Below are 22,420 nucleotides of genomic sequence, written 5' to 3' on the forward strand. Positions count from 1 at the left end.
TTGCGTACCAGTGGCTTTGTTGTTGGTTGGGTCAGCGGTGTATAGTGTTATTGTGGACGGGGTGAGTTAACATCTCATGATGAAAGCTAGCGCAGTCTGTGTGCATGTAAAATGCAGGTCAATGCGCTTGCAGGGTGTACATGCAGACAGAGATGCACTCTTAGATAACGTGCCAGGATGATGCTGCACAAGTCTTGTACACCAACACACAAACACACACAAAAATCTGGGAAGATGAAGAGTTTGTTTGTTTGTGTGTGGATACCGTGACACAATACTTAAATCCTTGATTTGTTTGTATGGCGGTCTGTCTGTCTGACCTTCTGTCCACGAATGCTTGCAAATTAAAGCCCTCATTTACTTGCTCCAATATATGATAAAACGCCTCTTACAATGCACAAACAAAAATAATCTTGTGTTTAATTTCACAAGGCTACAATAAGAGGGAAAAAATAAACACACACACACACAGTATGTTTGTTTCAGATGTAGGTAATATGTGACTGGGAGTGGGTGTGGAACTGAGGGTGTGTATATGAATGTGACAGAAAGAAAATGTCAATTTACATGAAAATCTGGCAATCGAAGACTTCTCATCATTGTATTTCCAGTCTGTATTGAAGCTACTTAATATCACCATACTGATCTACTATTACAACTGTAGATGTACACTATGTTTATATCTAAGGAAGATCTCTCCTACATGTGTACATATCCATGTTCCCTCTTTCTCCCTCTTTCTCTCTCTCTCTCTCTCTCTCTGTACATATTTACATTCTATCTCACTCTTTCTTTCTGTTTGAATTCAGCCATTCAACATTACCATACCGAACTTCATTTAAAAGAAGCTGATATCTAAAGAGGACAGTCATGTCTCCCAACTAACTACTATATGTACTTACCCCTCTCTATCCTTCTCTCCCCCCCTCTCTCTCTCTCACACACACAGACTCTATCCCTTTCTTTTCCTCTCTCTTTCTGTCTCATTCAATTTCTCCATCTACATGTATCTTCAAATCATTTTGTAATATCCCTATTTTCTCCCCACCCCTCTCGTTTTCCTCTCTCTCTCTCTCTCTCTCTCTCTTTACATGAAAGTATATTTATTTACTATTTAGTATTTTATATTGGTGTTGTACTAATAATCATCTGTTATGAGCCAGAAGGGCATTTATGTGTACCAATCACCAAAAGATATCTTGACCTTACATAGATACGATGGTAGTTACATATCGTAATACCATATTATTACTTCTGTAAAGGTACTTCTGTAAAGGTCAAACACTTTCTCAATTAACATAAAATTGACTTGTGATTAGATCACTGGATGTAACTGTATGCACTTGCACAGACCCAAAGTCTAAATTGGGTTTCATGTTGTTCTTTATTTTCTTTATACTCTATATCTTTTTTTGGCCCAGAAAATGCTGGATAAAGTTTTTTGACAGGCTGATTTTATACATTTAAACTGTATACAAATTGTCTATTTTACATGATTGGTACACTTTAAATTCACTTCATGTAATACTGCCTTTCTTTCTCTAAACAGATGATGTGTACAGGGCATTTACAAAATACAACTAAATTTATATTCATACCCTTACCAAGTTTTGTCACTGTTAAGTATGTGAAAAATTGAAACGTTTCTTAATAATGTGACATTAGAGCTTACATCTAAAAAGTATTTGACAAACCCTAATTCAACCAGTCCATATTTCGCTCTTGAGTTACATGTACATGTATGAAACACACACAAAAAACATCAAATTGACAAGGGGTACAAATAATTTGGTTGTTGTTACTGTATGTCGTTTCATGATGCAACCAAAACTCAAATAATCTGCAGCAAATAATCCTCAAGTATGGTATTGGTACAGCAATTTAACGCAATCATGCATCAGTAAAAGTATCAATAACCACATTATCCACAACAAGATTTCAGAGCACTGTCTTGACATGTTAGCGGTAAAATAACTTTAAGGTACGACTACCTGTATACTGTACATTTAAAGGTTTGCGGTATGTGTGGTTTTTAAAACTGTCTATAAATACAAATTATGATCTAAATTTCAATCACGAGTGACTCACAAACTGAAATGTCATTAAAATAGCACATTCATTGTATATTGCTGATTATCACAGAATCATACAATTGAAGAAGTTTTAAAGCTAAAAGCTAAATTGTTTATTAAAAAGTTGATGGCTTGTTTGAAAATAACGTTGAATTACCAATTCATGAGATGAGAATTTGTGAACCTTGTCAGGACAATTATCTACATGTAGATGTTTGTGAATATTCAATGTTTGTTATATAGTGCTTTGTCATTAACTGACCAAAGCGCTAACAGTATAATTATCATCCCAGTTACTGGATTAAATTATTTTTCCACAAATTACTATGCACGATCTTCACTCCTTAGGGAGCATTCCAGCAAGTCAATTTTTTGCTAATCCAACCACAATGAATTTGTATCCTACTGGGTACCCAATCAACACCTGGGTGGAGTGAAGCAATGTAGATAAAATGCCTTGCTTGAGGACATAAGAGCCGTTCTGGAGCTTGAACCCACGACCTTTGCATTTTCCAGTCAAGTGATTAAACCACTCGACTACGCCCCCTCAACATAGTGAAGGCGGACGAGGACTGCACTGTAGACTACTCATGCTCTGATAATTAACTCCAGGTTGGAGGGCTAATTACCTTAAAGATAAAGTCGAGTTCTGGTCATGCAATTGCATTGTGAAAGAAACGACATGGAATCGACCAGAAAAGGTTGATCATCTAGCATAAAAGAATTTGTGTGTATTGCAAGGTTCTGGAATCATCAAAATGATAAGAAATTTGGCCAAGTCTTGGTAAAGTAACAAACACTGTACACATAAAGATGTATATGGGACTACACGAACATGTGGCGTAAAAATCCTACCCTGGAGTTTTACAATGTTACATGACATATTTAGAATATGAAGGCATTTGAAGAGCCATGCTTTTCAGGGAACATGTCTTATCTGATGTTCTTCCACACTTGCATAATAAGAATGACAACGCTCACAAATTATTTTTCACTTTTTTCCAGAATTCAACCTTCTCTTTAAGTTATAGGAACATGGCCAAGGCAGATAATGGATGAAATAAGCCCAAGGATCATAATGGATGATTTATCTATTAACATGGTACACCATCTTGTCTTAGTTTGGGAGTCTGACAGGTTTTAAAGAGGCCAACCTCAACAAAAAAAAGTTTTTGCTGTCAGGAATATTATGCCTAGGGTTCTATACTTGTATCTCATCATCATTCATATTCACGTTCAAAATTAGTTTGGTATAGAGATACAGCAATGTTTAATACCCAAAACAAAATCTCAACAAACTTAATAATGAACTGAAAGTACATGAAGTTGTTACACATCCAGACACAACCGGATCACTGACCAATATTGTTTTTGTATTGCTCAATCATCTGGGAACTTCAACTATCGATATCGATATCATACACACAAAAAGCCATATTTAACGAGGTAAGACAAAATTTGTTATTTCGCCAGTCAGCCTGATATAGATAATAATAATATTTCATGGCTTTGTTTTTGTGTGATACAAGAATATATTGCTCTCCCTATGACAATATTGGACTCATCTCCGACTCATTCGATATTGTCATAGCTCGAGCAATAAATTCTTGTATCACATTCAAAGCCATCCAATATTATATACCGGTAAATGTTTCATTTTGTTGATTAGTCCTCTTTAAACTAATTTGAAACTTGAAAGTGTTTACACTAATTTGAAACTTGAAAGCATTTTGTTAAATTTTGAAATGATAGTAAATGGAGTTAAATGTTTCATTGATTTAGTTTAGAATGTTAAAGAACATACCTTGTGTTCATTTTCAAAAAGAATGATAAGAATTATATTCATACAATAGCCCTTAAATCACCGATCTCACTATATTAAAACTAAAGGAGCAATTTTGAAAGAAGCACAGTGTCGGTCACATGCATGAAATACAACTTGTTACATGTATATTCCATGCATGTATGTCCATTTCTCCATAATTCTATAACTTGTATACATGTATACATGTATATACCTTTAATTTAATTAATCAGAAGTTTAAAAATGTATACACCTCAGGTGCAGTTAAAAACAAGAAAAAATTTATTTGAACTAGTTGGTACTTACCATGTCACTCTTCTCTCGTTTATCCTCCTCTCCTCATTAAATGTCGTTTGTAATGAGAAAACTTCCTATAAAGCGGCAACGATGTAGCGTCACTGGACCCAGAACCCAGATACTAAAACTCCGGTCAATCACCCTCCAAGTGCCCTTCCAAGAAGCCAAACCAACGCACAATTCCAACGTCTTCATTCCATTCCCACGGGTCCGAGCTCAACTCCTCTTCTCTCCCGCAGACCGACACCAGAGCTCCGTCACCCAAATACCTCTGAAATGGAGGAAAAACAGGCCGTGGGACCCCCGAATGCCCCGATCACCTCCGGCACTGTTCATCAAACGCCGGCGCAAGATTTCCGCGAAAAAATAAAGATGACGAAGCCGATGCTACTTCACCTTACGTGTGACGTCAAAAGAAAGTTGCTCAGGAAATACCTGCCAGGAAGATTGATGGCCTATGGTGTCTGTAAAGAGGAAAATTAATATTTTATTACAATGATTGTAAGAAATGCCTTCATACATGTACAGGTAATAGGGAATGATTAGAATCTCCACTGGCCATTTTGTTTGTTCAGAGCGAGAAGGGTGTTAAAGATAAAGGTGAATTCTGGTTTTAAAAAAAAATGAATTCTCATAGAATCAAACAAAACTTACACTGAATGTTCAAGATTACAAATAAATGTCATTTGCCAAACAATTTTGGTAGAAAATGTATACTGGCTGAGTAATGAGCATAGAAAGATTAGGAAATCAAAGTTAGTAGCCCCGACACCATTTGTGTAGTCCAATGTACATCTTTCTGTGTACAGTGCCTGTTACTTTACCAAGACTGGGCCAAATTTATTATGATTTTGATGACTCCAGAACTTTGCAGTACACACCAATACTTACATGCTACATGATCAACTTTTTCTGATCCATTCCATATCTTTTATTTCACAAAGCAATCGGATGACCAGAACTCACCTTTATCTTTAATTGTCATATGAAATAGAGTTTTCCTGTTTTTGATAGGAAAAAAATATGCTTTCTCAAATGCTCTGTCATTTCAGATAGAGTTTTCCTGTTTTTTAAAAATTGAAAACAATATCCTTTCTCATTGCTTTGTCATATGAGACAGAGTTTTCCTGTTTTTCATTGAAAACAAATATCCTTTCTCAACTACAAGGTCTCTTTCGAGGAAGTCCAAAGAGGAAAAGAAAAGAAAAACCCTCCTTATAGGCTTATATAGTCAAGAAACCAATGACCTCAAAAAGAATTACGTGTGACTAAAAAGATTATCTGCGCCTTGTTGCAGGATTCCTATGAAATATGCGCTATTTACGATGCTTTCTGTGGATCTTAATCCATGAACACATCACAATCAAGAATTGCTAATGCCACTTTTTCCTATTTGATGAAAATTTGTTGAGAGGTACGATTTGAGAAGACGTCAAAGGCAGAATGAACGTGGATTAGCGAGCATTTTATAATGCATTACTTATGATACGTTCTTGGAATGTGTTCTGTTTCTAATGACTCTTTTTTGTTCGGTGAATATTCGAAGAAGCTCACAAAATACAGTAAACCTTTATCTCTTGCTTCAATTTCCTCAAACAGTGCCATTTTCTCGGGATTACTGGGTATGGATTTACAAAAAAGAATTTCCATTTGTGCCTATTTGATAAACATTTGTTGAAAGCAAGATTTGAAATGACGTCAACAACTGAGCCAAAGTGGATTGCTAAGCACTTTATGACACGTTAGTAATGATAAATTCCTTGAACATGTTACGATTCCAGGATGTACGGACATGACTTGTTTTGCGATTATTCTCGGAAGCTCGCAAAATTCTGATCAAGAAACGTCGACGACTGATTTACGATGACAGTCCGCACCTCTAAGGGATTTGGAAGCTTCTGGCTATCGCAGAATAGTCAAGATATGATCAGTCACTATCTCTTCTCATTTTCTGGTTAAATTTATATTTCTGAGAAAACAAATTCAAATGCCGAGAAAAGTTCATTTTATACAGTTCCTCTTTCATGGACAGGTTTTGTTTTCAGTTTATTAACTGTCAAGTCAGGAAATAGTATGCCACAATCCATGCACTCCCATAATCTACATGTACACATGGACATGGATGACATTGTCGGTTTGGAGCTATAAGGATGTTAGCCCTGTATCAAATTAAACCAGTTAATGCCCTTCTGGCTCCAAACAGATGACATTGAGTGATTTCAAGTTGGGTGTTTAAGGCTGGTGTTAGTGTTTAATAAACACTAACACCAGCCTAAACACCGAAATGGAAATCAGCTGGTGTTATAGGCTTTGACCTCTGAATATCGTCAACTTCCGGTAGCTAGTGTTATCGATTTTGCAAAATTGTCGTCTGCTGAACCGACCTTTGTGGGTTGTGTTAATATTTTACGTACAAATGTCCTATTCACTATTAACACTAGCCCCTAGGGATTAAGCAAATGTTGATTTCCAGATCGGTGTTAGTGTTGTACCCGCACACAGTCAACGCACGAACGACGCCAATTTATTGTCTGACGATCAAATAAAAATATGTGAAACACGTAATTCCTATATTCTTTCGTGTAAAATTAGTTATTTTCTAAGACCAGAGAAATAGGTGTAAATTTATTCTGTACTTTTCATGATATCTTTAGTTTTGATGTACTAATTTTAAATCATGGTCGTAAAATCAAGTATGTGGTGACGTCACGGCTGGTGTTAAACTATCAATTTTGATATCGGTATCGGGCTCTTAATTTCATCAGCAAATTCTCCGCTCGATTTAAGAGCTCTCGACTGCTCTAAACACTAACACTAACACTAACACCAAACTTGAAATCACTCATTGTATTGAATGAAGGAGCTACTGCCTGTTAGTGTTGCAATTAAAACGGCCTTGTGAAATCTAATCAATCCATTTGCTAATAGCCAGTCACGGTTTGCCTTTGAATTACATGTATTTGTAATGTGAAGTGTGCATTTTCTGTACAAAAGAGCTACTAATTAGCTAAGTGTAGAGCATGCACTTGAACATGAGTGGTACTTCTAAATACAGCCACATGTACTTGTACTTTGTAAAGAGAGAGGCAACAGACAATGATACATGCATGTTCATGCATCTCGCTAGCCTCTTGTGGCACGTACAAAACTACGACACGATGAAATTTGCATTAGTCGAGAAGATGGATACACACAATAAGATGCACACTTTTGAGTTCTGGTAAATATAGAAAATGAATTCTCACAGAATCCAACATAACTTAAACTGAATGTTCAAGATTACAAATAAATGACATGTGCTAAATGATTTTGGTAGAAAATGTAAAGTGGCTGAGTAATGAGCATAGAAAGATAAGTACATGTAGGCCCTACACTGTGTGCTTATATAACACAGGTCCCTATGTGCAAATGAGTGTTGTGGTTTTTATCGAAGATGATTTCCAGCAAGTTTTTGTGAGGTTCGTTTTATATTACTGGTTCACACATAATCAATCTACAGGATAAACAATCCAGAATGACTGAATTAAAGCCATGTTCTCTCGACATACGATACCCATACCAGAGCTCAAGATTAGCTTTAAGCAGTAAACAACTTGTATTCAGTTACTACTGGGTTTATATGTGTAAGTAACGATTACTTAATTATGAAATTGGAAGGATCCACATGTCTGGCATTTATAATTTCATTAAATAACAATATACATCTACCAGAATAGCTCCAGAACAGTCCAAAAGTACTCTATTTCACATGCCTTTAGACGTTCCAAAGTTAAAGGTAAAAAACCAGTATTGGAAACGCCCCACTTTCAAACAATGAAATGGAAGCTCTTATTACCAATCATGTGAAAGAATATGTTTTGACTAATACATGATGATAAAAATTTTGCCGGGAAACTGCCTCCTAATTGATATATTTGGTAAATTAGTTTATCTATTGATGTGTGAGAGATAAACACACGTGTCGCGCACATGTGCGTAGTCCCATATACATCTTTCTGTGTACAATGCTTGTAACTTAATGAAGACTGGGCCAAATTTCTTATCATTTTGATGATTCCAGAACGTTGCAGTACACATCAATACTTATATGCTAGATGATCAACCTTTTCTGATCGATTCCACAACGTTTCTTTCACAATGCAATCGCATTACCATAACTGGTCTTTATCTTTAACACGCGAGTATAAATTTCTTTTCATGCACTCTGTAAATTGTTTGATTAAAACTGTTTAAGAAAGAGATTATTTGCTCTACATGTAGTTCACAATTCAAACTTTTAATGATTGTTTGCAGTGCTGGGGTGAGCAATATTCAAGCAATTCATACAGTGTTCAACAAAGTACTGCATTATGTTCAATCATTTTATATGCAAATGGTCCACAGGAACGTGCATTTACAAGTATGTTGAGGAATAACGGGTACATGAGATATGATTGGACAGTCATGATCATCATATTATATTTTATCTGTCAAAAGAATATGTGTTAATAATTCTAACTCATTCAGCTATAAGGTAATCATACAGAAATTGCGAAAGGAGAAAATAATCAGAAAATGAAAAAAACGCATCTCTACAAGAATGTTGACTGAATTACCGTAATTAACGGTGTATAAACTGCCCTCATGTAATAACCGCACCCCTCTTTTTCGCCCGATTCTGTCGGCAGCAAGCCAGGTCCGTGTTAAAAAACCCACGCGGGAAGGCCTTTCATTTAACTGCGAGGTGCAGCTGAATGTGTAAGATCATTAATGTAACTTTAAAAAACAGTAGAGGACCTAGGATAGAACCTTGTGGTACGCCATGTAATAGAAGAAAAATTGGAGGAATTATTATTATAAACTACATATTGAGATCTATCAGAAAGATTACTTTCAACCAAGATGACAGACAAATTTGGTTGTGCACTTGCAGACTATATGAAAGAGTACTAGTATATTGAGAGTAATATCAATGAAGTAATATCAATGAAGAAATATCAACTCTTTATTGCCTTGCCCCACGCGGCTCCTTTGAAGCACGCAAAAGTCGACTGTCTTCAAGATGTGTTTTGTTTCCAATGTCTGAGACTGACAAAAATTGGAAAAACAAAGTAGTTCACTCTTAAATTACCTGGACTACATTGTTATGACCTGGACAATTACAAATAAGCCAATTTTGTCCGTCTTTCCATCTCACATTCCCTTCCACCACTCCACCTTCCATCCATCAGTCTCTCTCTCTCTCTCTCTCTCCCTCCCTCCCTCTCTCTTCTCTTCCTCACTTCCTCTCTCTTTCTTTATTTTTCCTTCTACGGTTCTACCCCTCCCCCCCCCTCTCTCTCTCTCTCTCTCATACACTTTCTCTCTCACTCATCCTCTCCATCCCTTTATATCTCTCTTTTTCCTGCTCATTCCATTTCTCTGTCACTCTCAAATTCCGATTTTTGTTTTCCCATCCCGTACTTCTTTTCTCTAACTCTGCCCCTCACCCTACACATGCATGTGTAGAATTGGGCTTATAAAGAAAATCATAACAAATAAAACTCCCCACAAAAATAATTTGAAAGCAAAACACTCCAGTCTAAATGCAATCATATTCCCTTTGATCCATTCATATGAAATTTCCAATACACCTATGGCTTGTGAGCAAGCCCTGGATTTCGAGACGGAACGTAATAAATGAAATTCAAACTTCATATTGGCTCGTAAATCTCATATCTGGCTATGGTGCTGCCCTACTTTGCTTTCGCTTTAACTTTTCCGCTTTCAAGGTAGATTCAATTTGATGTTTGTTCAATATATATATATTTCCCCAGTTTTTCTTTCTATGGTCTAGAAATAGTCATCTGATCTGTTGCCTACCCCATCTTCTTTCTCCCTCTCTTTCTCTCTCTCTCTCTCTCTCTCTCTCTCTCCCTCCTTCTCTCCTAGCCTCCTTCTCTTCTAGCCTCCTTTCACAAGTTATCTATTATTCTTACTGAACAATGCTTTAAGTTTTTCCCATTACATCTATATCTTCCCTAAGTTTACTCTATCTTCCATCATGAACAGCTTCATCAACGATATCTTCAAACGAATTGCCGGCGAATCTTCGCGCCTCGCTCAATACGTACAACAAAAAGTCAACCATCCTGATAGTAATAATCCCTCTTTATTCTTTGTTTCTTAGTCTATCCTTCTAAACCAACTCTCATTTCATTTCTTTACATTAAATGAAATCTTCAACTTCTGTTTTCACTAATTTGACTGATATTCCATTATAAACGATAATTTTCAATTATTCACAAGTCAATTTCTTTTCAAGTATTTGTAAAATTTGTGATATAACAAAATTTATTTGATTTGACAACAGTTTGACATCTACAGCTGATAACACTCTACATAAGGTTGTAGCCTTCATGTAATGAGCATGGCACCCAGTAAGATAAGATAAAGACCTCACATACAAGCCTATATACCAGTATGAAATATGATAATCTCTCAATCTCTCTCTCTCTCCCCCCCTCTCTCTCTTTCTCTCTCTCTTCTCCTTTCCTCTCTCTCTCTCTCTCTCTCTCTCCATCCTGTGCTACATGGACTCTCTCTCTACCACTCTCTCTATATATATTTCTATTTATATTTATCGTTAAAAGACGGGAGTTGCTGCTTCCCTGTTTGGCATTCAACAATAAGGGATAGACCAAGGTCGATCTGGCGCTGCTCAATGGCTGCCGGGCTCTCGATTAATTGGGCAAAAAGAATTTCCATTTTCGGTTTAACTTAATAAAATTTGGAGTGGAATTTAAAAGATTATTATTATTTTTATCATTATTATTATTTACTCTGTCTGCATTTTCCCTTTAGTCTTTCCCTCACTCTTCTTCATATCTACCTCACTCTCAACACTCACCCCCATTTTTCCCTTTCTATACCTCACCTCTGTGTACCCCTGTCTGATCACCCCCCCCCCCCTCTTCCCCTTTTTTTCTCTATTTATCTCTCTCTCTATCTATCTCTCTCCCTCCCTCTCTCTAACCCCCTCTCTCTCCCCCCCCCCTCTCTCTCTCTCTCCCTCTCTCTCTCTCTCTCATCTTCATCATCATCATCATCATCTCCTGCATGTGCCATGAACTCTGGCATTTAGTGGCTCAGCAGTGAGAGAGAGAGAGAGAGAGAGAGAGAGAGAGAGAGAGAGGGGGGGGGGGAGGGGGAAGCAAGGCAGTAGCACCACACAGCAACCCACTAATATGATGCCCAAGCCACCAGCCTGCCACAACACAAAACAGACTCTCAAATGGTGGACTTCTCAATTTACATTATGACCGACGCCTTACGGACGACGACGACGAATACATTGCTGGCACAAACAATTACACGTGCTTTGATGAAATGCATGTCGTCGCCGTGAGCACCCGAGCCCCACAGCATGGACATGATCATCACGCACACGGGCAGAAAATGTAGTGCATTACCGTCCGAGTAAATTTGGTTTTTAGTCATAATGCATCCATGGGACCGACGGGGTACCTAGGGATCTGTACATAATTGGAAGCGTACACGGTAGAAGCAACAGGTCCTGAGCAAGGGGCGCTTTGCGTTACACTCGGATATACTGCGGACAGACATGATAGCTGGTGATGGAATAAAGAGCACAATGCACAGAGATATAAGTCACATCTGGGCAACATATGTGCATCATTCATCTTAAAGGGATTGGGTATCTTTGTCTCAGATTCTGAAACAAAATCCTGGATTTAGCTCATGCTGCAATGATGATTATAAACATTTAGGTCAGTCAGGAACTCCATGACTTATACAAGCTGATCGACTGTCTGATATCAAGACATGATTGGATATCAAACTTTAAAAAAAAAGTTTTCCTAATGGTTTTTATAACACTACAGTCTATTGAGGAAAATGAGTACCTATGGTAAAGCCGGTCATTCAAAGATATATACTTTTTGAGGCACTTTATGATCATTTTGAAGTGCAATTTTTTTAGGGCTTCAATATTACACGATATCACATATAACACATAGGGCCATGCATCTCAGATTAAACATTGTTAAAGGATGCCTTTAATCATAAAACTCAGTTAGATGCTACATGTGATAGTCACTAGAAAACTAAAGCTAATAAAATTTGTCCAACTACGTCATATTTACGTATGTTTACACAGAATGTTCCTACACGTAAATAAAGATATTTTGCTTGCCTCAAAGTTTTTGACAGAATTTTGTTTCTTCCCCAAGATAACAAGGGCTGTAATGTGTCAACTCCTCTGCAAATATTTGGTCTGAAAGGCCAGGAAGCGAGTATGTTCAATATTTAATTTTAAAAAATTGTAATACAACTTCACCATAGTTTTTGTTAAAAGTAAAAATGACACGCCCATTGAACGTCAGTGTCAGCTATACTACAGAAGAGACTATGCAGTTTAGATTGACATTGAGCTAAATGTGTGAAGCATAATCATTACCAATGACAAGCCGGCGGCCTACTGCATTCAATCAAACACAATTATGACAATAATTGACTGATTGGTTGGATTGGGTGATGAGATGTTGATTGGCTGATCATCAATTCATTAATTTATCATTGACTTGATTTGATCATTGATCTACTAATTTAATAATTCATTACCAAATCCATTGGGTATACAAATATATCAAATCAATACGTTTTTGGAAAATGAAACTCAGAAAAATATCTGGGAGCTAGTCAAGGCTAATTCATATTTTGCAGTATGAAACTTTCATGAATCTGATATCTTGATTCAAATCAATTAAATTCAATGTCTAATACAGACATTTAAACGAATAAAACAATCTACATCATACATGAAATCACATGAGTTTATACTCAAGATATGACAATATCTTGAATTGAACGTTTCATACAAGTGAAAAAACATGGTTTTACAGTAACTTCTGCAAAATAAATCTTGATATGTCACATACAGTGTACAATACAAAATGCAAACACTCTGAAATTCATGAACAATAAACGAAAGCAAAAGTTTGTCGTTTTACAGTACCAGTAATAACGGAAGCAAGACAATAAATAAGATCATTATACAATTCCTTATCTTCTTATCACTTGCCACTCCTGCCCAATAAAAAACATGCATGGCCTTCTGACCCAGATATCAACTTCTACTGTCATAAAATCCAGTGACACATTAGATGTCAAGCTTTTGGTTCTTTTAGTTGTGGGACGGGTCACATTTTACGAGCAAATCTTCATACAGCGATAAAAGTTTATGATTTTACACCATGTACATGTTGGCCTATATACTTCCTTGTTAAATATAGAAGTCAGGTAGAGAGTTTACGATAGAGGGCATATTGGTGTTCATGCATGGATATACAACTACCATTACTGACAATGCATTGAAAAGTATTGGGTATTTGGTCATTTGCTGTCCAGTCCCATACAATTGTATTCATGCATGGGCTTACAATTACAGACAATGGATGGACAAGAGTATTAGGTATTTGGTCATTTCCTGTCAGGACCATCCCTTACATTTAATACCAAGAAGAACAGAGATATACACGGTGCAATTATGAATACAAAAATGGAAAGTGCTAGCATTTTCTGTTTTGCCTTGTCTGATTTAAGCTTGGCGAGTTACATGTACATGGGGGGCTGTCAACTTGATAATAAGAAAAATGATGGTAATTTATTGGACATAGAGAGCTTGGACTTGACCACATAGGAACATTGAATAGACAATGTATAGATATTACATAGACATTATGAATTGAGCATCAATTTGTATAGATTACAATACAAACTGAACATGCATGTACCAAGCATAAACAATTTGGTTACAATACAATTAGAATGCAATAAAGAAAAAATGCATGTGCCTGTCTTTGACCTTTCATTCATTTATCATCTACGGATAATAAAGATATGAACAGTTCATCATATGAAAGTTAAAAATCTATAGATATTAAATGTATGGACGACTCTCTCTCTCTCTCTCTCTCTCTCTCTCTCCCTCCTTTTCTCTCTCCCTCATCCTTGGGAGTAGTTTCAATGGAATTCTTAAAGATAAACTTGAGTTCTGGTAGAAATAGAAAATATATTCTAACAGAATCAAATGAAATTTACAAATAAATGAAATGAGCCAAACAATTTTGATCGAAATATACATGAATAGTGCCTGAGTAATGGGCATAATTTTATAAAAAAATAAGGAAATCTGGGTAAGTAGGCCCAACACAATGTGCTTAACACAGGTTACTATGTGCAAATGGAGTTATGGTTTTTATCTAAGATGATGCCCAGTAGGTTTTGAGCATTTGTTTTTATTTCACTTGTGCAAACAACCAATCTTCTGCAGGATAAACAATCCAGAATAAAATTATAGTAATTTTCTCTAAAAACACAATTCCCATACCAGAGCTCAAGATTAGCTTCATTCACTCTCGTGTCCTTGGAAATAATGAAACTTGCAGAGTTGTTGTGTGTTTAAATTTTTTTAAATGCTCTTTAACTTTGCATCCCCTTTGCATGACAATTTCATGGGGTCACAGGTTAAATACTCAGCTCTCTATTCTCCAAATTCATGTGGATAAGGAACATCTGATTTTAATCAATTACGAGTACAAATATGTACAGGTATATCATTTAGAGCTGCAATTATCATCTTTAGAATCTGTAAATACCATATACCGGTACTGAAAATAATGTGTGGAGATAAATGCTGGTTTTGTTGTTATTGGTGACATGTGTTCTTGTGGTCGCGATGACTACTGACTAGTTTGATTTCCTTTATTTCACATTTCTTAGTTCATTCCACGGTTATATCATTATATGCAACTGAATTTTCAAGTTACAATAAGTTTTGCACAATTCACATCTACAGAAACTAATGTTACAGGAATAGTGATATTTGTGAATAATCTTAGGAGATAAAGGTTAAAGAACTTTCTACATGTTACTTTATAGTAAGCTAACCATTTTGGAAACTGAAAAAAAAATACAGCACTAGATCTAGTTCATTACTGGAATAGTGATATTTGAGAATAATCTTAGAACTTACATGTAAAGGTTAAAAACCTTCTACATGGTACTTCATAGTAAGCAAACTATTTTGAAAATGGGGGGGGGGGGGGGGGGGTTGCATGCTCAACAAATTGAAAGCTGTCTCTTTTACTTTTGGATTAAATTTTACAGTATGCAAATTAGATGTCATTGATAGTGTTTTCCAATATATATGGAAGGTCATTTTTTTCATTTTAATTTACCGGTATGCATCTAAACTGCTTTAAATTTGAAATCCAATGTCTGGATAACCAACCTGTCCAGAGACATACATGGGTAGTCGTATGTATCACTGTATAGACTCATAACTGGGCACAGAGCCACAGACTAGACCAAAAGCTTTAGTCTCTGATACCGATGGTTGTTGCGCTGAGATTCTATCTGGCTCCTCTGACCACCTCTATAAAAATGTTGACAAATGTCAGTTTTATTAAAGAATGACCCATACCAGACGGTTATTTCTGTCTAGGCTCAGACCAGTTCTCGAGATTGTCATCAGTTTTCAGACACACATGTTAATTCTATATAAAACATGGTCCTATGGAATAAGTTCAAGAAGTTACACTTATTTACGTTGGTTAAGAACAGCCCCTTGCATATATAATATTACAGTAAATATCACAGAATAATAAACAACACGGCTAGTAATAGTATAGTTTTTTTTAGTAGAATTCTAAAATGATTACATTCACCAAATGGAAGAACAATACTTTTACTAATAATATTTCATTAAAACACAATCATATTACAACACACCAATAAAACTCGTACCTCACAAGAGTAAAACTTCCAGCTAAGAACATACACTTTAAATATGCTAGGCGTTGTATACCGCCTATTCTCGTTCTCTCTCCCTATCGCATTCGAAACTCAAATAAACAGCAACATAACGAGCGCTACGCTACGGCTCGCTACACATGTCGCCGGGTAGTCCATGCCGCTACAGCTACGTTGCTATACAATCTTACTCTGCACTGGGGTCTCCGCGAGCAGCGGCACATAGATCTATACCGTAGTAATATCTCTAGTTGACAAGATAAACAAAAACGTTTAATTTGTGTGCTACTTACTTACTATCGGGTTTACTCTCAAAAGCTGTAACAGAAAGCTGAAAACTTGGGTACACTGAGTAAGTTAGTGACCATGAAAGAAGCAAGAGTACCAGCATCCAGATATACGAATGGGTGTTTTCCGTGGCTCATACACTCACACGACTACAGCACTGACCTCTACACCATATTTGTTGTTGATGTGACGTCATCCCCTCATACATAATTCATTATGCTCGACTTTTCAACTGTCCGTTCAGACCTGAATTGGATATCTGTTTTTATTAGATTGAACACAATCATTAATAAATTTATTTTGAAATCGTGTATGTACAGCTAAAGCCTTGTTTGTTATATTTGTGAACAAATAATAATTGAAAGCAATTATGATCATTCAACGAAATGCAGCCTCGATTATGTTTTAGCTCAAAAGGTTTATTAGGATAGACTAACATATTTTGTCTACGTTAAACTTGCGGGGGTGGGGTCAAGTTCTTAAAGAAAACTCACACAAAAGTAAGATAAAAAGAATGAAATCTGAAAGGTGGATAAAGCAGAAACAATTCAAAACAAAACAATTTAACGTCTTCAACAATATCTTCATTTTCTGAAATGTGCTTTAGGTAATTCTAATTAATAAGTATTGTATTCATCATAACCAAGGGGTAAAACGGGATTTAAAACAAAAATATCTGATTCTTGCCCATCCTGATCACAATATTTTTCAATAAATAAATTAGTCAATAAATACAAATTGAGGTTTGAACTTTGAACGCGATGGGATGGCAGGGGAGGGGGTGGAGACAGTCCAACTACATTTTAAAACCAGAATGATTTAGTTAAGAGTCAATAGAATCAAGTTATGCAGATAAGCTTGCATTTTTGAAAGAAATAATAGCGCTTCAATAATAAGCAACAATTAAAACAAAATGATTGTGTATAAAATAGTGTGAATAATCATCAGTTTTTGGGCCACAGCATTGCATGTACTCTAATCCTTTGTTACATCATGTGGATCATTTGTTGCGTCACAAAATTGTCAGTGACGTAACAACGACTTAGCGCATTGTTTTGTAAACAACGTGTGACGTCACAACGTGTTTTTTTTTGCTCACCGCACAACTCATGTCAGGTTGCGCGTATAATTTGTATGTGCATTGTCTTAGCGGTATGTGACGTCATCGAGTCCTGTCCAACGCGCCCGTAACAACGCCATAAATATATAAACCACAAAGAGCACGTATACGAATAGATACTAAAACATTCCGCAACAAAGGCTTGCATATATGGGCTATGGGCTCAACTAACATAACCAACATTGCAATATCGAAAACTTAGGATTAGTCTAGAGTTGAAAATAATTATTTCAACGATGCAGGCAGTCAATCTTAAGAAAAATCCAAATTACGTTCACATCGCAGAAAGATGGTGAGTATACAAATTTTAATTTGTATTCATCATAATTTAGACAGTAAACGAACGGCTTCCTCTGTCAGTTCATTTAAGAGATTGTTTAAACAAACTTGTAATTTGTGAATGGCTCAGCCGAACATTCGTGCATGTTATGTAATATTAACATGACTTATTCACATAATTGCGACTTAATCAATATTTTACTATTGACATTAGGTCTACTGTTCATTTTGCAAACGAGTATTATTTTTTTACTGTTCTGTATAACGTTATAAACATGTAAATATGTTCATGTTTATTCAGGACCCCATGGAAGACCACTACTTGTTGGTGAATGGGCTACCCTTCAAAAGATTAGAAATAAATAAATAAATAAACTATGGTTACTTAATCCAGTGGCAAATCCACAGTCTGATAACGAGGGGGGGGGGGAGGCGTATGGATTATTTACTATAGATGGAAAGGCATATAGTATCTGGTAGCTCATGATGCAATACTAGTAGTAGAGTTGGTATAATTGGGGCTTCGGTCACGAAAGAATGTGCTATCTCTTGGATGTAGGAAGTTCCATCAAACAAATGGACATCAGCATGATAGGCCTATAAAGGCCTATCACACATGCGTCGAAACCATCTTATTAATTGCAATTTCTATACCCCATAATTGTATTACCTATCGAACAATGTACAATCATGTTGACTATCCGTTAGCATAACATATAATGTAAAAGAGAAAATAGTTCAAATGAGCCTTCACGCTGTTGTGTTGTGTTTTCTTTTTTCTTTTTCTTTTTTCTTTTTTTCAGGAAGGACCACGTGCGCCATGAACACCGGGCATGGCGGAACTGGCCTGAAAGATGGGGGTTCATTACAAACGAGTATACCCGAATGTACAAACGTCTCAGAGGAGAGCAAGTCTCACCCGATCCCGAAGACAAATATTTCTACGACGACTGTGAACGAGACGGAGAACGAGAGAGTTCAGTGGGCCCCGACGAAAGCATTTCCCGCCGATTCCACCCGTCCGACCAATCAGTATCACCGTCTCATTCTGGCGCGAAACTCAAACACGCGTCAGCGTACAGCGACCTCCCAAACATAATCAACGGATCATCGTGGAAGGAGCGGCAGTCGCCGAACTCGACGTCGATTGAGACTGTCGTCAACGTCACTGACATTGATGTCGCCCATAAGGCGAAGTCTGAGAAGTTACCGACGATCAAAACTGCGCCCCCAGCCGGCTACGCCCGCACGACGGCGTCTCTGATTGGATGGAAGCAAGCTAACAAGCTGGAGACGTTTGGCCGCAATGCGAAGGGATATAAAGGCATTTTGAAGCAGTTTAATTGGCCAATGCAAGGGATCATGTGACTTACAGTGGCGCCGTTTTCGCACTAGCAACCTAGCATTGAGAATTGTAATTTTTTTTCCAATGACATAAGCGAGTATCCAAACAATTTCCCTTGCCACTTTATTTTTACCCAGAACATTTACGTCGGAGATATAAAAAAAAGGAAAATACAAGAAAACTCACAAAAATGTCAAGAAACATATGAAGTATTAAAAGGAATATAATCATTACGAATGTACAAATCATTGCAATTACAATTTCTAAAGGACATGTTTCATATCCGCATTATTCTGATAGATGTATGAACACGAAACAAAACAGATATGTATCAAATATTTCAACGTAACGAATAAAATATAACTTGCTGATCGAAAATGTGTTTGCGTTTTCATTTGATATACGCTTTAACAAAATATTTTGTTTATAGAGATGAATGATATCATTGTTTTTTTAAAGATATGTATCAAATACTTCAACGTAAAAAATAAAATATAACTTGCTGATCGAAAATGTGTTTGCGTTTTCATTTGTACACGCTTTAACAAAATATTTTGTTTACAGATGTGAATTTGTCACTGGAGATGGTAAAAGTATTAGACATTGTAGGATGATGAATATTGAAGCATAATTTTTACACCCCCATGAATAACCTATACAATAATGTACATACAATGAGTCAACTTCCAAAAAGTTGAAGGGGCACTGTTGTTGCTTTGGTAGGGGATCGTTCCGACTGGTTGCATTAAATACGGCGCGAAGAGAAAAGGATAAGGTTCTTCTGGAAGGAAGAGGGGATCATTTACAGGGGCGGATCTAGGGGGTGTTTCGGCGGTTTAACCCCCCCCCCCCCCCCTTGGGCGGCCAAGTGAAAAAAACAACAAAGTAAAACAGTAAAACGGCGCGATTTTAGGGGGAAAATTGGTCACCCCCCCCCCCCCCACTCCTTTGGCAAAAAGCTAGATCCGCCCCTGATTTAATATTTCCACATCCCCCCTCTCCTAATTTACCACCCGCTAATACAATACTTATTTCCCCCTTCATTTGACGCCCTAATATCTCCCAAATGTGGCTACTCTACTGAATATGTGCCATGGGAAAGGAATGAATTCAGTTTTAAAGCCAACGTTTTTTTTTTCTCTCCATCGAATCGCTTTAAAATTTACATTCCACCTGAATCAGTGTTGATTGAGCGCTAAACGTTTTAAAGCTAGAGCGTGCCCGGAAGCACTTCCGCCTTTTATCTTAAGGTGGTTCCGGGTCGGCATCCGGGGGAATACGATGGTGTAACGAAGAACTATAGGTGGCATCATGGATGACGTATGCGTTGTCATGGCTATGCCCTGGTAACCAATGTTCATTCTTTTCCGGGACTTACTGGGAAAAAAAATGTAAACATAATAAGGTTCAAGAAAAATGAGAGATAAAAGCCTTTAGGCTCGTGTATCGATCACTGTCTTGCAACATTGACTCCCAGTTGCCTAGAAACAGTTCTTGGTTCTTCATAAAGGAGGTCAGATAGAAACTCAGAATACAGCGAAGCCATGATTTGTATATAGGTTAAGCACGGGAGAAATCTACAGTAAAGACTAATGTGTTCCCTTCTTAATGGTAGTGAAAGTCACAGTGGTATCGTATTTCACCACTTGCAGGTACCCAAGATATCATTTACTCCTATTTGACATAAACCATGTATCCTAGGCATATCAGGCATGACACACACACTTTGCCGTCCACTGCTACATTTCAAAAATTCTCTTTTTTGTAGCAAAAAAATTGTGTTGCTTCCACAGTGCTTTTAGATGAATTACCTCAAATGTGATATATATATATATCGGATATGCTAACTAAAATAGTTTACCTTTATATTGAGTGAGTGCTTGTTTCATTATCAACGAAGAAGACAAAAAAGGAATTTCAAATTGAAACGTTAAGCGATGTTAATCTTTATTCCATAAATGGTTATTCCCTCTAACTGAATTATAGAGAGGAAGCTCTTTTGAAATAGTCAATTTTCCATTTGACCATAGCACATATTACAAGGAGTGTCCACTTCCAACAATTGTCACCTCATACTCGGGCGAGTTGGAATAGTCATCAGTAAATTTTCGTATCCCGCAATAAAATTCAATGAATTACATGCGATAATTCGTCGCTGTTTTCACGAAGTGAAAAAAAAATTGCATTCACTTTGCGTTACGATTTTCCTCACTACCGTCACTTCGTGAAAACAAGGACGAATTATATCAATTTTTGAAATACATTTTGAAAGGGTCATTGTAACCCCCCCCCCCTCCGTTTGTTTATGGCCTCTCGTTAAATTTGGGGAACTTGAAAGTAGATGTTCAGGCAAGTTATAAAACATACACCTGCGGTAGTAGTAGTAGTAGTATACAAATGTAGTAGATATTCATGATGATGATGATGAAAAGTATGACAAATGTGAAACATTATTTTACATATTTTTTTGTGCTTTTTTATTCAATTATTTATTTTAGCTTAAGAGTTTAATTCTTTATTCGGGACCCAATTTCACTAAGACTAACACGGTATTGCATTTAAAATTTTGTGTGTCAACAAATCAAAATTAGCCTACGAAGGAATAAAGAAATATAAGTTGGAAATTGAAATTGCTGCGTGACTTGTTATATTTAATTTTTTTAATAAAAATCTCAATAGCGCGTAATAAGTGATATTCTAAACAAATTGTTGATGAAAACAAGACTACATGTAATTTGATTATAGGATTAGGTCTAGGGCAGACAGATAAACGGTGCCTTTAAAAATCGTAGGAGGTTGGGGGGGGGGGGGGGGTGAAACCGTGCTTATGAGGCAGAATCTCAATGAATCTCTGTCACAGGTATACATGTACTGGCCGAAAGATCACCCTGATGGCGCTAGACCACAAATATCTGCTGGTGGGCTGCAGGGTGAAAAAGATGATTGCGTTTCAAAGGCAACGACGTATTGTCTCTGTTCATAATTATTCAAACTATGATTTAAAAAAACTAGTTTATCAGTATATCTTGTTATTTTATCTAGTTATTTGTATAATCAGTTAGTGTACATCGTCATTTTTTTAATGAAACAAAGCCCGAATTTCAGTTTCACCACCACTACAACTTGTGTGGAGGATATTTTTCCTTTTCAAAGTTTAGCCACTTACATTGTCTGTTTTATAGATATTCTTTTTCTTGTGTTCAGACATATTATGCTCCAGCAACAGCTGCCCCGGGCTTTATTTCATCAAATATACAGAGTTAGGGTTATCACTACCACTGGGTTTTACGCTCGGACTAGGATTAGGTATGGTGTTTAGTACAGGGATGCAGTAAGGAATTTGTTTAGTTTTGGATTTTATTTCATTTGATTATTTAAACACGATAACTCTCTCAGCTAGCCTAAAGGGCCGTTTTTCAGAA

General features: G+C 36.7%; 2 protein-coding genes across 2 annotated transcripts in view; one reads left to right on the top strand and one right to left on the bottom strand.

Annotated features, from left to right (window-relative positions):
* LOC594807 (protein retinal degeneration B) overlaps positions 1-16,434 on the bottom strand; it is an 87,952-nt gene extending 71,518 nt beyond the window's left edge. The window contains exons 1-2 of the mRNA XM_030991901.1: positions 16,260-16,434; positions 4,183-4,637 (exon numbers count right to left, since the gene is read on the bottom strand). The gene's annotated coding sequence lies outside the window, so the exon portion shown is untranslated. The remainder of the gene's footprint in view (positions 1-4,182; positions 4,638-16,259) is intronic.
* A 1,108-nt stretch (positions 16,435-17,542) lies between these two features.
* On the top strand, positions 17,543-19,163 carry LOC105441157. The gene is made up of 2 exons (XM_011672034.2): positions 17,543-17,666; positions 18,457-19,163. Exons 1-2 carry the CDS (start codon positions 17,611-17,613, stop codon positions 19,019-19,021), a joined length of 621 nt encoding a protein of 206 aa, XP_011670336.2. The 5' UTR covers positions 17,543-17,610; the 3' UTR covers positions 19,022-19,163.
* The last annotated feature ends 3,257 nt before the right edge of the window (positions 19,164-22,420 follow it).

This window comes from Strongylocentrotus purpuratus, unplaced genomic scaffold, assembly GCF_000002235.5.
Source record: "Strongylocentrotus purpuratus isolate Spur 01 unplaced genomic scaffold, Spur_5.0 spur5_scaffold_2, whole genome shotgun sequence".
In the NCBI taxonomy this organism is placed as follows: Eukaryota; Metazoa; Echinodermata; class Echinoidea; order Camarodonta; family Strongylocentrotidae; genus Strongylocentrotus; species Strongylocentrotus purpuratus.